General features: G+C 37.9%; 1 protein-coding gene across 3 annotated transcripts in view; it reads right to left on the reverse strand.

Annotated features, from left to right (window-relative positions):
* Positions 1 to 11,863, reverse strand: part of SLC26A8 (solute carrier family 26 member 8) — a 45,234-nt gene extending 33,371 nt beyond the window's left edge. For all 3 annotated transcript variants that reach the window (XM_087889727.1, XM_087889728.1, XM_034415087.3), the window contains exons 1-4: positions 11,772 to 11,863; positions 5,687 to 5,874; positions 3,929 to 4,068; positions 287 to 403 (exon numbers count right to left, since the gene is read on the reverse strand). In XM_087889727.1, the coding sequence (XP_087745853.1) occupies positions 287 to 403; positions 3,929 to 4,068; positions 5,687 to 5,874; positions 11,772 to 11,774 (448 nt within the window). In that variant the 5' untranslated portion in view covers positions 11,775 to 11,863. The remainder of the gene's footprint in view (positions 1 to 286; positions 404 to 3,928; positions 4,069 to 5,686; positions 5,875 to 11,771) is intronic.
* Positions 11,864 to 16,034: the final 4,171 nt, after the last annotated feature.

The following is a 16,034-nucleotide window of genomic DNA, read 5'->3' on the forward strand; positions in this document are numbered from 1 at the left end:
AGAATCGTGATTTTCTCATAAAACTAATCGATTGAACAGATAAATCAAACTTGATATAGTCGCTTTTAAAAATATTTAGTTTTCTTTAGCTTTGTGAATTATTTGATGACAGATAATAAAAATACGGTATTAACAGAAGACTTGGAGATAAATATGAAATAAAAGTCAAAGTTTGAAAGTATAAATGAACAAAAATAAGTTTTTTTAATGAGTCAGTATATCACTTCTAATGACAAATAACCCCATATACCTTTAAATGGAATGAACAGATAGCAATGGTACTTACCAATAGACAAATGTTGTGAAGTTCCAAATATAACATATATTAAAGAGCAGCAAAATGCAGAATAAAAGTTATTTATAACTGGAATTGGTAATCCGGTTAATGTTATTCCTGATAATCCTATAAGGAATGCATATTTTAAAATATACTCTCAAAACTGATACAAAGCAAACATTTCATTGCCCATTTGTAGTGAAGGAAAAGCCAACCTGCCCTATTTTATTATAACTTCTTATTCTAATAAATAATCTGTTATCCATTTGACTTTGCTGTAAAAATCTATAATTCTGGGGGACGGGAAGAAAGAGAAGAAGACAACTAGTGACAATGACTGCATTACTGGAAGACCTGAAAGACTAGGCTGAGGACAAATAATGGTAATTAAGAATCCATTCCAACTTGATGGCTCATGATGAGTCAATCAATCTTCATATGGCAGTTTTCTGGGAAAAACAGAAAGCATCTACTACTGGTATGATGTATCTAAGTAAAAAGCCTGCTTTTTCCCCCTCTTCTAAATCTCTCTGGATGTTGCCTATATCTTTCCTTCTAAGCATCTTGCTAATGACATATAAAGGGAGATCTAAGCAGCCCAATTATTGTATTTTCTTATGTTCTTCCACTACTGGGCAAGGGGCAAAACTCTGGCAGATGAGTGATGAATACCAGAGGTGGGGCTGGATTGGAGCGAGTTTTTAATTATTTTTCTTTTCTTGATTATTTGCAAGCCTGGAATAGCTCAGAATGATTGGCTAACTGAAGGAGCACTTTGGATACAGATAAGATTTAGACTCAGATATTCACTTAATCATGGAAACCCATTAGTGGCCTTGGATACATCAATGTCTAGGAGAATAAAATAGGCAAACCCTTGACTGGAAAAAGGGTAGAATGTAAACATGTTAAATGTAATAAAATGTGTGTTAGTGCTATCACTACTATTACTACCTGTACTACTAGACAAATGTATGAAGTATGGTCCTGAAATAATATTTTATATGTAGGCAGTTGTTGGAGAAAAGAGGGACAAGGGAATGATGGTTCCATGCCCACTGTTAACTCAAGATAATTGGAAGGCAGCAATTTTTATTTCCATTAGAACTAGAATTAAGAACCAATCATATTTCTGGTGACCATGCCAGAAACATAGATGATCTTAAGATGAAAAGTACAATTAGTGGGTCCAAACTATATTCTTCTTGCTGCTATATCTGGAATACAGCAGACAAAGAAGAATTCTTTTTTCTGTGGTACAGATTCTAATGCATCATAGGCTACATAGAGATGTTATTTAATAATATATGACCAAGTCTTGAAGCATGTAATGGGAGTCAATTTTTATGGGCAATTTATAAAGAACATTAATTTTCGAATCAGAAATGATTTTGTTTATATTACTACTTCATTTTAACAGATGTTGAAATCCATTAAATTAGTTCTTGTTTCATTACTTCTGGTACAAAAAATCCTTTGTTTTATAAGTTAGAATACGGGTAGATGTAATCATTAGGAATTGAACTTAGGTGAAGATGCCTTTCCCTTTACAAATTCATAGAGTTTTTCCTTTTTAAACTCAGGTAGTCCTCAACTTACAACAGTTCATTTAGTGACAGTTCAAAGTTACAAAGGCACTAAAAAAAGTGACTTATGATCGTTTTTCACATACTGTTTTTCATTTACGACCACCCCGTGGTCACATGATCAAAATTCAGATGCTTGGCAACTGACTTATATTTATGACGGCTGCTTACCTTTTGAGACCCTTTGACAAGCAAAGTCGATGGGGAAGCAAGATTCACTTTATAACATATTACTAACTTAACTGCAGTGATTCATTCAACAACTATTTTTAGAAAGTTCGTAAAATGGAGCAAAATTCACTTAACAACTGTCTCGCTCAGCAACAGAAATTTTGGGCTCAATTGTGGTCATAAGTCGAGGACTATCTGTACTAGAGGCTGTTTTTCTTATCTGAGTCCAAACCCCATATGCTTCTATTTACTATAGAGTAGTAAAGGGAGCTTCAGCCTAGGACAGTAATGGCTAACCCTTTTACCATCGCGTGCCAGGAGGGGGGCAGCAGGAGGATTGCGCGTGCACGTGCCCACACCCATAATTCTATCACCCCACCCCTGCGCATGTGACCCCCCCTCCCCCTGCTCCTGGCACGCAATGACCTGGTAGGCCCGTTTTTCTTTCTCATCTGGTTCCAGGGCCACTCTAGGAGTCTGGGGAGGACAAAAACGGCCTTCCCCACCCCCCTGGAGGTCCTCTGGAGGCCGAAAACAGCCCATTTGACAACTTCTGGTGGGACCGGAAGTTGTTAAATGGGTTGTTTTTGGCCTCTGGAGGACCTCCAGAGGGGTGGGGAAGGCTGTTTTAGCCCTCCCCAGATCCTAGAGAGGCCCTGGAGCAAGTGAGAAAGAAAATCGGGCCTTCCCCACCCCCCAGGCCCTCCGGAGGCAGGAAACAGCTTGTTTCCTACTTCTGGTGGGCCCAGAAGTCCTGAAAATCAGCTGGCCAACACGCACATGCATGCCAGAGCTGAGCTTGTGTGCCCACTGATATGGCTATGCGTGCCAGCTGTGGCACATGTGCCATTGGCTCGCCATCATGGGCCTAGGATATATGCCATATGTGGAAAAGACTGGAAAATTATCCAGCTTGAAAGCTGGATGGGGAGGAACAGGCTCAAGCTCAACCCTTCCAAGACTGAGTGGCTGTGGCTCCCGGCATCCTGATATAGTCAGTTGACTCCATCGCTGACTATTGGGGGCGAGTCTTTGGCCCCCACTGAAAGGGCTCGCAATCTGGGAGTCCTCCTGGATAGGCAGCTGTCTTTGGAGGAACATCTAACGGCTGTTACCAGGGGGACCTTTTATCAGGTTTGCCTGATTCGCCAGTTGCGGCCCTTTCTTGATCGGGATTCCTTGTGCACAGTCACTCACGCCCTCGTCACCTCTCGCCTTGACTACTGCAATGCTCTCTACATGGGGCTCCCCTTGAAGAGCACCCGGAGGCTCCAGCTGGTCCAGAATGCAGCAGCGCGGGTAGTGATGGGAGCAACATGGCGCTCCCATGTAACACCGCTCCTGCGCGAGCTGCACTGGCTCCCGGTGGTCTTCCGGGTGCGCTTCAAGGTGTTGGTTATCACCTTTAAAGCACTCCATGGCATAGGGCCTAGCTATCTCCGAGACCGCCTGCTGCTACCGACGACCTCCCATCGACCCGTGCGCTCCCACAGAGAGGGCCTCCTCAGGGTGCCATCAGCCAAACAATGTAGGCTGGTGGCCCCCAGGGGGAGGGCCTTCTCTGTGGGGGCTCCCACCCTCTGGAATCAGTTGCCCCCGGAGATAAGAAGAATCCATGACCTCAATGCCTTCCGTCGTTCCCTGAAAACCTATCTTTTTCAGCAAGCCGGGTTGGCTTAGAAGAAATTTTTAAATTCTTTTAATTAGTTTGTGATTCTTAACTTTCGGGCCAAAATTTATATATATTTTTAAATGTTTTAATATTTGTATTCTATGTTTTTTATCTTGGCTGTACACCGCCCTGAGTCCTCAGGGAGAAGGGCGGTATATAAATTGGAAATTAAATTAAATTAAATTAAATTTTAAATAGAAGATGAGAAATGGACTAACTTACCTTGGAAAACCTGCACCATCCCTACATTTATGCCAGCGTGTACGTCTCTTAGAATCCATTCAGTAATGCGATAATTATAAAGCCAGTTTAAAATAGGAAACATCTTGAGTATGAAATTCTTGAACCGTGCATATGAGAATCTGAAATAAGATTGTATAGAAAGCCAATATTTTATCTTGATAAAAAAGGCGCAGTTGTTTCTATGATACATAGTGATCTTTAAACCAATACGATACTCTTGTCAATCATCAGCCCTTTATGTTTTTGTTAAATAATAGCCAAATGTATAATTCAGATTAAAATCCTATATACACTTCCCTCAAAGTGAAACCTGTTAAACATAATGGAAACCAATTTCTGAGCAAAGACATATGGGATTGTGCCAAATGGGAATAATTTTAAAATGACATACTTGTATTCCATTCTAGTTATATTTTATTATGTCTTATTATTTTGACACTGCTTTTCTGCTAAAATTTAGTTTTTGTAAATCATGAACTATAAACTATACTATCATAGCCAACATTAATTCAATTTAAGATTAATTCTTCAAAGACTTCTGAACATGTATCTTCTAAATCAATCTTTCTAAATGTAATAAATCCTAACAAATCTTGTTCTTTTATAATGTTTTTATGTTCTCCTAAGCAGGAATTCTTCAGTCTCTATGGTGTATGAGAGAAAAAAATAAAGTGTTTATAGAACCAATAGGGAGACACACACACACACACACACACACAGTGCCTTTTTCCAGTTCTCAACACCAATCAGACAACTCAGACTTGTGGGCTACAAGTTGCAGCAGTCGTAATTCGAGGACTACCTGTACAGAATCAGTATTTACATTCACCAAGATCATTGCAGACACTGAGGCCAATTACTCAGATTGAGACTGAAGTGCAACTTTGCAACTGCACAGCCCAAGGGACGGCTACACCTGTCCTACAGGTGCCACTGCAGCCAGGGCAAGATTGGAGCTTACACTTCCCCATGTACTTGTTCTCTCTGCCACTGCTGCACCTCCTCCTTGCTACTAGTCGTAGCTCCCTGGGTACTATTGTAGGGACTAGAGATTTTTATTTCAGTGTATGGAAAGACTTCCAATGCTGTGGCCTCCAGGTGAATGAACCTGTCCTAATGTGGCATTTGTAAGAATTGAGTTCTAGATCCCTGGTGTACATACTCCTTCAAGGCAAGTAAGCACTTTATGTTCCCAAACTGGGCCTGAGCTTGGTGAGATCTAATAATCTACATTAATCAGAACAATTTGAGCTGGAAAACCACATATTCCCAAGCATCATACCCAGGTACATCTTGGAAGCATGCCAGCAATTGTCCAATAGAGAATCATTTTAGGGATTAACAACAGTTTTTGCAGTAAGCAACTGCAAATTCTGCCTTACTCAATGTTGCTAACAAAAGGGTAAAATTCTCTGACATTGTGATATGTCAGCAATGGTACTCTGATGTGAAGCTGTATCACTATCTAATCCATTTTAAATTGGAACTAGGTTCTTCCACGTATTTTCCACTGTTGCCACTCTTCTCTTCATTACTGCATTTTTATTACATCTGATTTATTGAGCCACTGGGGCTAATTTAGCTCTACATAAAAGAGAAGAAACTGTGCACAGGTGAAGTCTGTAAACAATGATAAGCGTTTCTAATATCAAAAGAAAATTCGGGTTTACAGTTTGACCTAGAAACATAACAAAGCAGTCAAGTATGGAGAGGAACAAACTTCCTCACTAATCTTACCTGCATTGGATCTTTCGTCCACGTTTAGGGCTTTCAGATTCCTTGTTGAACTGGGAATACCTGTTTTGATCATGCTCCTGTTCAAATTCTTCTTCATTGTACACCTTTCTATTGATGTTATATATCATCCTTAGTGGCACTCTCTCATTGATAGTATTTATATCTGGCTCCATTTCATTATATTGATCCTGACATTTTAAAAATAAATCTATTAAATTGGGAGAACATTTTATTTTGTGTCTCTTTGTTTCCTGGCTCACAATACTTCTGAAACTCAAAGGCTCATGTTCAAACAGAATGAGGCTGGTTCTTATCGATTAGCCTCATTGTAACTATGTAATAATGTCTGTTTTCAGAATAGGAAAACATTCAGTAAAGAAAAAAATCACTGGTGAAGTCTCAGACACAATTTAAAACAAAGGATTCACTACTGGAACTCTCCTATCTTTTATGCTTTTTCTTATTTTTCTTATTTATTTAATGCAATGTGAAATTTTAATGCAATGTTAACTTTTATATATATTTTTCTCTTAATCTGAAGGAAATTCAGAAATGGGTCTTCTCTGAGCCAAAGTATGCAGGTTATGTGAGAAAGAAACCCGCCGAAAAACTATTATTTGTTTGTTTGTTTGTTTATGAAATTTATATTGCCACCAATTCGCACATGGCGACTCAAGGTGGCTTACAAGAATATAAAAACCTCATATGAAAAACAATAAAACTAATAAAAGAGAGAATCATATAATAAGTTAATAATATAATATAATAAAATAACCTTCCGCCCTGGCGACAGCACATCACACGAGCCATTTAATGGACTCCATTAAATCCCCTTTTCCTCAGAACTAATAATCATTCTTAGTTAATTTGAGAATAATTTGAGGGAGAGGCAATCCTGGCAAGAAACCACTGTGAGAACTATGCAATGTAAGGTTAGTTTTAAGTGTTGCTAAAAATGTCTCTTGCTGGCTATTATGTGATATTACAAAATTGGGTTAATTGACTTTGAGTCTTTCTCCACTTCGACTCATCATGGCACAAACACTGGCAACATCTGCCATATCCTGATGATATTGTTTTATCTGTTTCCTAGCTTATTAGTGAACCACCTGTTAAAAGATTACATTTGAATTTCCTACTCAACATAAGAAAACAAGGTGACTCATTAGGAGACGATGACAACTAAGGAATCAAAGCCATGACCCCCTTTTTTTTTTACATGCATCAAGTTAGACTTGAATCAAGCTACTACTTGATCTTACTGAATTTTTATTATCAGAGCAAGATGTTGAATTTTCTGCCATCAGTAGTAAGATATTTTCCTATTTTTTATAAATATATCCATCATAAGAAATATAAAATCAACATGAACATGCTGGACATACTGGAAAAAGTCATTTTTGTAATGTTGATTTGTTTGTGAAATCTATCTCCTACCTTTCCATGAAGAGCTCAAGGGGATATATTTAAAATTCTGTTTTTCCAGGAATAACAAACCTGCTTAAAGAAAGCCATTGGCCCACAGTTACTCTGTGAGCTTCTGACCAAGGATCCCTGAGAAGATCTTCCAACCCGGATCTTCTCAGTTCCAATCCAACACATAAATTATTATACAACTACACACTGTATTATATTGTTTGGCTTTTCATATTTTCTTTTCGTCCTTCATCTTAATTCTCCCAGAAGGTATATGATACAGTCCTGTGGGTCTGTTCCTTTAAAAATTATTATAAATTCAATTTGGCCTAGAAGAGAATGTTAGTGGATATACTAACTGTATTGACTAGGGCTTCTCATGGCTTTGAATGTTCATGGGCTTCAGTTGAACTAAGACGCTTCTCAAGCAGCAAATACAAAGTATGGAATAACAACATGAAACAACCCTAGTTTCTAATGTTACCTCCTAGAAGTAGAATATGAATCTGCAACCAGCTAAATATTTTATTGGTCTGAACTGCCTAATAATTGCTCATATAATCAACGCTGCTGAAAGGTATATTTACTAAGACTCCCTAAGAGGATTACCAGTACCTATTCTGGGCTTTTTTTCTTCTGGCAGCCAGAAGAAAATGGGCAGCTTTGCTGCCCATTGGGAGACTAAGATAGATCTATTTCGGCCTTATAAGGCCTCATCAGTTAGCCACACCCTCATCTCATGTATCCTCCCTGTAAAGGTACAATATTTGTTTTTCTTTCTTTTTCGTAGGTTTTATGTGTATTTCTCTTTAGCCAGGTTCTACCTACGTAAACCAAGATATTATGCAGCCCTAGTTCAGTGAAATCACAATTCATATATATAGATGTATGGACTGTTAAAATACACATATTCACTTTCCAAGATTCTGTAACTTAACTACTTTTCCTTTCAATAAATCTGACCAGTGAAGCACTGTAAGAATCTAAGATTCTTGATTGTGAATGATTGCTTGGTTCTTGACACTTTTTTTCTGTCAGGTAGTTTGCTACTACTTATAACAAATTTTAGAATATGACATGTGGAGTACAGCAACTGATAACAAGACGAGACCATCAAAATGGTAATTCAGCTCCGGTTTTAGTTTATAATCTCATACTGAATTCCTCTTAATTGCCTATTTTAATACGTATGCATTGTATTATTTACTAGGGATTTCAATGTTCTTGTCCTGTCTGCATTTTTTCAGTTCTTATAGATTTTTAAAAAATTACTAGCCACTGGCTATAATAAAGAATTATTGCAATTTATTCAATATGACACAATGCCGTATACCGTAATATACTTCCATCTCCAAGTACTTATCCTTAAAAACTGTATCTGCAATTTTTTTCTCCCAGAATTGGGTTGCAAAAAAAAAGAAAAGAAAATGTGATGTAAAGAGCATATAAAGTCAGACAAATTATATTTGAAAGCATGATCAATGCTTGATTTCAATGCTTGAAAGCATGATCAATGAAATAGAAATGCAAAGAAATAATTTTAAAAATCCACAATTGCAATTTCAGGATGACCTTTGATTGATGAATAGTTAATATTTGGCTCTGGTGATCTATTGGTAATTCATGATGACTGTACTTTTATAAGAACCATTTAAAAATAACCAAAATGCCATCCATTAATTTTCAGGTACTCTTGTTCCCAGAAAATTGATTAAATGCCTTCCACTTACCATTCAGAATTTCTATCTAGTGGGAAAAAATGTTTATGGCAGTAACATCTATGTAATTGAAAAAAGAAATCCACCAAACTTACGAAACAACAAAAAATAAAATAATATAATAGAGCCAATCTAAGATATTTTGCTACTGGTATCTGCAATAAAGCACAAGATGCCTTTCACTAAAAACTTCTATATACTGAATATCAATTGAATCTTATTTCAACAGTGGCTGATGACAGGTCCTGAGTATTTGCAATTAGTCTCAGTCTTTTTCCCACTGTCAAGACAAGTTATTTGCTTTTCTGGAAAATGCTAAAGCTTTAATTCCTTGGATAATATGTTACTGCAAAATAAAACGCGGTGGCTAGACTTCTCATTAAATAAATACTTTATTTAAGGTTCTATTGTGATGGCAGCCTGCATTCACAAGGATGCCAGCCTGTTCCTCCAATTGGGAGTACACATTCTCCTGTCTCTAATCAAGATACAAAAAAACAGTTGGAAAGGACCTTGGAGGTATAAAACCCTGCTCAAGCAGGACACCATATAACATTCAGCATTCGGGAAGATATAACTTTTATCACATAAAAACAAAGGGAGATGCCTCAGCCCTCCCTCTCATAGAGAAAAGTTGTTTTTTTTAAATGAGAGGCAGAACTCCAGAGAAATGGAGAAAAAAAGTTGCTGGCTCTGAGCTGGCATTCTTATAAATGGCTAGAATTAAGCCCAGAGGTTCCAGGAAAAAAGAAGTAGGGAACTTTGCTTCTGGATTTAAATTACATTGAAGAAATCGGTTAATGGTTAGGCAGAAGCTGCTTTATAGCTTAATTTAGTGTATGTGTGTTCTTAAAACTTATATTCTTTATACCTCTCTCTATAAAGTACCTATACTTTATATTTAAATATATATAAAAATAATCAATCGAAAGGTTGGCAGTTCAGCAGTTCAAATCCCTAGTGCCGCATAACGGGGTGAGCTCTCGTGACTTGTCCCAGCTTCTGCCAACCTAGCAGTTCGAAAGCATGCATAAAAAATGCAAGTAGAAAAATAGGGACCACCTTTGGTGGGAAGGTAACAGCGTTCCGGGCCCCTTTGGCGTTTAGTCATGCCGGCCACATGACCACAGAGACGTCTTCAGACAGCGCTGGCTCTTCGGCTTTGAAATAGAGATGAGTACCGCCCCCTAGAGTTGGGAACGACTTGCACATATATGCAAGAGGAACCTTTACCTTTTATATAGAAAATAACAAAGATGATCTTGAGAGAGATAGGCCAAATCCATTACCAAAGAGACATGGGGAAAACATGACTTAAGTCCAAAACAAGAGAAAGCATGCACAAAAGATTCAGGCACACACACTAATTCACATATTCTAAGGGGAGGAGAGGGAAGCACAGTCAGATCACCAATATTAATAAAAGTAATGTTAGCATTCGTATGAATTAATTTCTTGATTTGGTCTGACAGGGTATAAATTGAGCTACTGTACCTACTTCGGTCTTTTATGCATATATCAGATTCTGCATGGGGAATCTCTTAAGATTTTCTTCCAAATCTCTTAATATGATAATTTAATAAATTCTTTGAGCTCTGTAAAACTCAGAACCTCGGATAATTATAACAAATTGATGCCATCTTTTGATTTTTGGACATTTTAGGCTAGCCAATTTGCCAGCTGGTCTATATTGTAAATTAAGCAGTTGTACAGTCTTGTTGCTGCAACACTACATAGTTACAAATTTACTTTATATATTTCTCCTTATTTCTTATTTTAAATAATGTTTCATTTTTCTTTATCTCTTGTGAGATTGGTATAATTCCAAATGGGGGGGGGTTGGGGGGGCTGATCCCTTTAGTCACGCCCTTTGACAGTATAATGCGAGAAAATGGCACCATAACAGATATTTCACTAGTATCTTTTTATTCGGAAGAATGTTGCAGGACTTCTCTCTGTTATACTCACTAGGGTGAGGACACTATATAAGCCTCCCCCCAGAAGATAAATAATATTAGTGGGAAGTATCAAACCACTATCCTGGGGCAGGAGGCCAGACCAAGATATGAAGCTTCAGAAAGTTTCTGGGAATGGAGCTTAGTGCTCAGATTTGCTTGGTTCAGGCTCTGTTTTAAACGATAAATACAACATTGCGTTTAATTTATAGAGCAAATTATTAGAATAAGAACATGAAATAAAATAACCCACAAAAGTTTAAAAGAATAACAATTTTTAGGAATTACTTAAAGCATATGAAGTGTTTATCTATTATCATCGTTTTATAACATTTGCAATCATACCCTCCTTTCTTTTTATCAGTGATCAACTTAGATTGGTTTTACAGAATAAAAGCTTCTGAAAAAAAAGTTAGCCATAAGGTATGGTTTTTTTTCCTGAAATGAACTTTAAAGATTTTTTTTTTAATGATAAATAAATTTTCCTGCAAATGAAAATTCCTTTCCTAGGCAGAAATTCTCGCGCACTCCGGAGTTTGCCTTTTTGTCATGAAGTCATCTTATTCCCCAATAATGAGAATAGGTGAGCTCCTTAGCAAAATACGGAGATGTGTTTTGTGTTACCGCTGTGATTGATATTACAGCAGCTCCAATCCTATAAATGAGAAACAGTGGTGGGAAAAGTGCCTGCATTGTCCTTTTTGTTAAAGATGGGTCTAATTTATAGCACTATTTGCTTGCGGAATTGCAAGTAAGAGAGACCTTTGCTAAGATGAAGCAGCTAAATCTTATTCTATTATGTAAATCCCTGTAAAATGGAGCTGGAGACTTCTATTTTGTTTCTGTGAGAATTTGCTCCTTCTCACTTTTTAATAGTAGCAATTACCTTTCTAAAACAATTTACATTTTAAGATTTGATTATTAACCTGTTTATACATTCCATTGCTCCCTGCTCCTCCATTCTCACCCACCCCCACCCCTGCATTGTTAACTTACCATTTTTGGTCCAACTCTTTGTTCTCTTTCTTTTCTTTACCAGGTTGATGTTGCTGGTAACTTGGTAACAGTTAGAACTCCTTAGAACCTTTGGTTTTTTTCAAAGTATTATCAATGCCTGTCATTCTTAGCTGCACACAGATTAAACATTCTATTGTCTCATGAGAAATGGCCAATTTATTTATCTTTATGAAACCATATTCTGCATATTCTCCAGGGCCAAGATCATGAAGTGCAGTCAGTTATCTCTAGATTGAAAGTCTATAAATGGTAAAGATTATATGGAAAAATGTGTCACCTTTGTATCGTTTATTTATTTGTTCAATTTCTATGGCCACTCATCTCAGTCAATGACTCTGGTAGAATTTTTATTTTTAACCATAGTTGTGAAGCACTATGTTAGTTGAGGGGTGAACTGGGATACATTCTTTCTTCTGCGCTACTTGAGAGCTAAAGGGCAAATTACCTATGTGTCAAACTGTTTAGAGTCAAGTACACTTCAAAACAAAATTTCAGCAGCATAGAATCATAACTCAATGCTCATTTGTTTTGTACTGTATGTGATTCTATATATAAACAGGGTGGGGGATTGATTAGAACATTGTACTTGCTATCTTGCAGATTTTGACTACATCCTCACTCCTGCAGATGCCCCTGGGCCTTTCTAACCTAGTTTATTAAAAGAGAAAAAGGATTTTCTTCATTTCTAGGTTCCTTCTTATCTTTGAATTTGCTAGGGCAAAGCTTTCTTCATTTTCCTGGTAATGAACTTTTGATGAACTGGAAATCTAGATATCTATTTTCCAGATAACAGAAAAACCTGGAGATGTTCTGAATTTTTCCAAGCTGTCCCCTCTTTTTGAGATGCTAAGAAGACCATAATAACATGGCTGTCTGTGACGGTACAGCTCCAAAGGGAATTTGACCTGTAGTATTTGGTTTTCTTTATCAGGTAGATAATTTGGGGTGCTAGAAAAGAACACCGGTAGTCTGGAATGGATAAATTAAAACGAAATGAACAATCTGGAATGGATAAATTAAAAACAACAGTTCAAAAGATAGCACTAAACTATGGAGCAAAATCTTTTTTTTAACCAAATGTTAACATTTTGCAAAGTGAGTTGACATTTTCTCAGGCTTTCTATGAAATTTTCTCTTATTAAGTTAACTGATGTTTTTTGGAATCTTTACCTCCAATTTTTAAACATTATGCACCAGACAGTGGAGAGTACTCAACATTCTGCCTGAGAATTCTGAGGAATCAGAATCTGTAATTTGCCTTTGAGACAAAGTAAAACGTTCCCCATGTAAACTGAAATGTGTATAAATAAATGGAAAAATGAATGAAACAAAGTTCCTCACCTTGATCATGGTACTGGTCCATTTTTAATTAAGTACCAATTAGATTTAAAGCTACAACCTGAATTATTTATTTAGCGTATGGCTGGTCACACACAGTATTACAACCTGAAATTACCATATAAGTGTAAATTCCAATGGGAGAGGGATTTGTTTTCTGGAATAAAGGGGAGAATGGGAAAAAGTTTTTTGACGTTCAAAAGTTTAGCTTTTGAACTTACATAATAAATCGGGTGTAAGTTCTGTGAAATCTACTCCTACCCCTCTCCTATCACTTTAGTTTAAAGGACACAGCAAAACACTCAATATTTGCATACAGCCATTTTTCAAGATCAGATTTTAATACTGGGTGTGATTTTGCCTCCTTTTGATCATGATCATGAACCTGTTTGGATCTTATTCATTTTCAAAGATCATGATCTGCAGTTTAGGATATAAATTTATCCAGTTTTATTATTAAAGATCCATGTGGCTTCTCATAGCACAGTGATGGATTGCTTCTTTCCTTGTCTAAATAGAATTAGCCTTGCCATAGTAGTTGATCATATCTTGAAACCTGCAGGATACACTATACTAAAGTATTATACGAGTGACCAATTTGGAAGAGTCATTTGGATGAATAAATGAAACTGGATACAGGTAGTTCTCAACCTATGACCATAATGGAGACCACCCATTATGGTTGTAATTGATGACAACCATTAAGTGGCTTGCTTAATGACCCCCACCCTCTGCTCTCCTTGATGCCACCATTAGACAAACATTTGATGAGCATGGAATACCTGCTAGGTGGGGAAGTGCTGGCAGGCCTGCTATCAAACTGGGTCCATAAAGGAGGCAGATAAGCAGTAAAAAGCTTTGCAAAACCAAAAATCACCCAGCAAAGAACCCAGCTAGATTAGGGCCTAGCACCGCATTCCAATGCTATAGAGGCTTCTGAATAAACCACCATGCTTGACTGATGAAACCATGCTTACGGACTGGACCTCTACCCCAATCAGCTGGCCTTTGGGAGACTGTAAACCTCTTCTGGATCTTGCTAGCTTTGGGGATGTTAACTGCCTGCGTGCAAAACCTTTCCAAAACCTTTATTTTAGTTAATCCTCTTCCTGCTCCAGAAATCCATATTTCTTCAATAAAGAAAACAAAAAGAGCTGGGAGAGACAGACTTGTTGACTTCCCCCACTGAATTAGGTGCCGAAATCAAACTCTCCACTTCTGCCCTCAATCCCTTTTAACCTCTTCATTTGCTAAATTTATTGCATGCCTAGAAAGATGATGACAAAATATGTAAGTTACTCACCTTGATGAGTCACTGCCAGGCTGAAGACAGAGGAAAGGAAGGAAGCAAGCAGAGAATTTTTTTCTGCAGCCTTGAGGAGCTAAAGAAAAAGTTCAGCTCTAAAGAGAAAGTGGCTACAGCAGAAATGTGCACCAAACAGTCACAGCAGAAACTGGACCCTAAAGGCAGTCAGACAGGCAGCAAAAAAAGCAAAACAGTTATTAAGTTAGAGCGCTGAAAATGGTGGCTGTTTCCAGGAGGTAGGAGGAGCAGGCCCAAGTGCTATGAGGTTCTTTTGGGGTGTGGGATGGAGAGGTGGACGGGCACTGCCGTGTCCCTGTGATGGGTCATAAGGGAGAATGACCAAAGGGGCACTACAGCTACTGTATGTTTGAAACAGGGTTGTATGTAGCTTTTGGGAGGTCTGTCATAACTTTGAACAGTTCTTAAGTAATGGGTTGTATCCTGAGGATTATCTATAGTAAGGACATATTTTTCAGTGCCTAAATAGCTACACTGATCCCTGTCCATTTTATAATGTAATTATCAAGGCTGGGACTATCTTTCAGAGACCTTAGCCTGCTTGTATTGTCACTGAAGCTCTCATGATTGCTGAAGCCCATCAACCAGTGCCAGTTTGATCTAGTGGTTAAGGCACCAGGCTAGAAAGCGAGAGACTGTGAATTCAAGTCCCACCTTAGCCATGATAAACAGCTGGATGGCTTTGGGCCAGTTGCTGTCTCCTAGCCCAACCCTGAATACAAATAGTCCTCGACTTACAACAGATTGTTTAGTGACTGTTCAGTTACAATGGCACTATGAAATGTGACTTATGACCATTTTTCACACTTACTACCATTGCAACATTTCCAAGGTCACGTGATCAGAATCCAGATGCTTAGCAACTAATTTATGTTTATGACAGTTGCAGTGTCCCAGGTCACATGATCTCATTTTGAGACCTTCTGACAAGGAAAGTCAATGGGAAAGATTCATTCACTTAACAACCAGGTTACTAATTTATCATCTGCAGGGATTCACTTAACAATTGTGGCAAGGAAAGAAAATGAGGCAAAACTCACTTAACAAATGTCTCACTTTACAACAGAAATTTTGGGGTCAATTGTGGTCGTAAGTCAAGGACTATCTGTAAGTTGGCTGCCTTGAGTTATTTGTAAAAATAATGAAGGCTGGATATAAATAAACTGACAAATCAAGGCACAGAGAATGTTGACAGAAAGGAGTGCCAATTGTAGTCCTCTGTCTGTGAATTCTTTTTAGGGAAGACAACAGATGCTGCTACCTTCTGAAAACTGTCTGGGCCTCAGAGACAAAAGGGTTTATCATCATTGAAATGTTGGGCTTATCTTCTAGAACATAAATCCATCTATACACATGAAGGCTTTCTTCGAAGGACAAGCAGGAGAAGCACAGACAGAAAGCCAGCTATAGACCAGATCTAGATTTCAGGACACAGTCCAGTGATGAGGGAACATCATGAGAGGAATTGATACTGGGCTCTCACTGCAGCATTGAAGGGGCTCTTGCTTGGCCAGATCATTTCAGAAATAGCAACAGCCAGTAGCTTCTCTTAAGCACAGTTGATCCTAGCCGTGTCTGGA

This window comes from Pantherophis guttatus, chromosome 3, assembly GCF_059756535.1.
Source record: "Pantherophis guttatus breed Tessera chromosome 3, ASM5975653v1, whole genome shotgun sequence".
Taxonomy (NCBI): Eukaryota; Metazoa; Chordata; class Lepidosauria; order Squamata; family Colubridae; genus Pantherophis; species Pantherophis guttatus.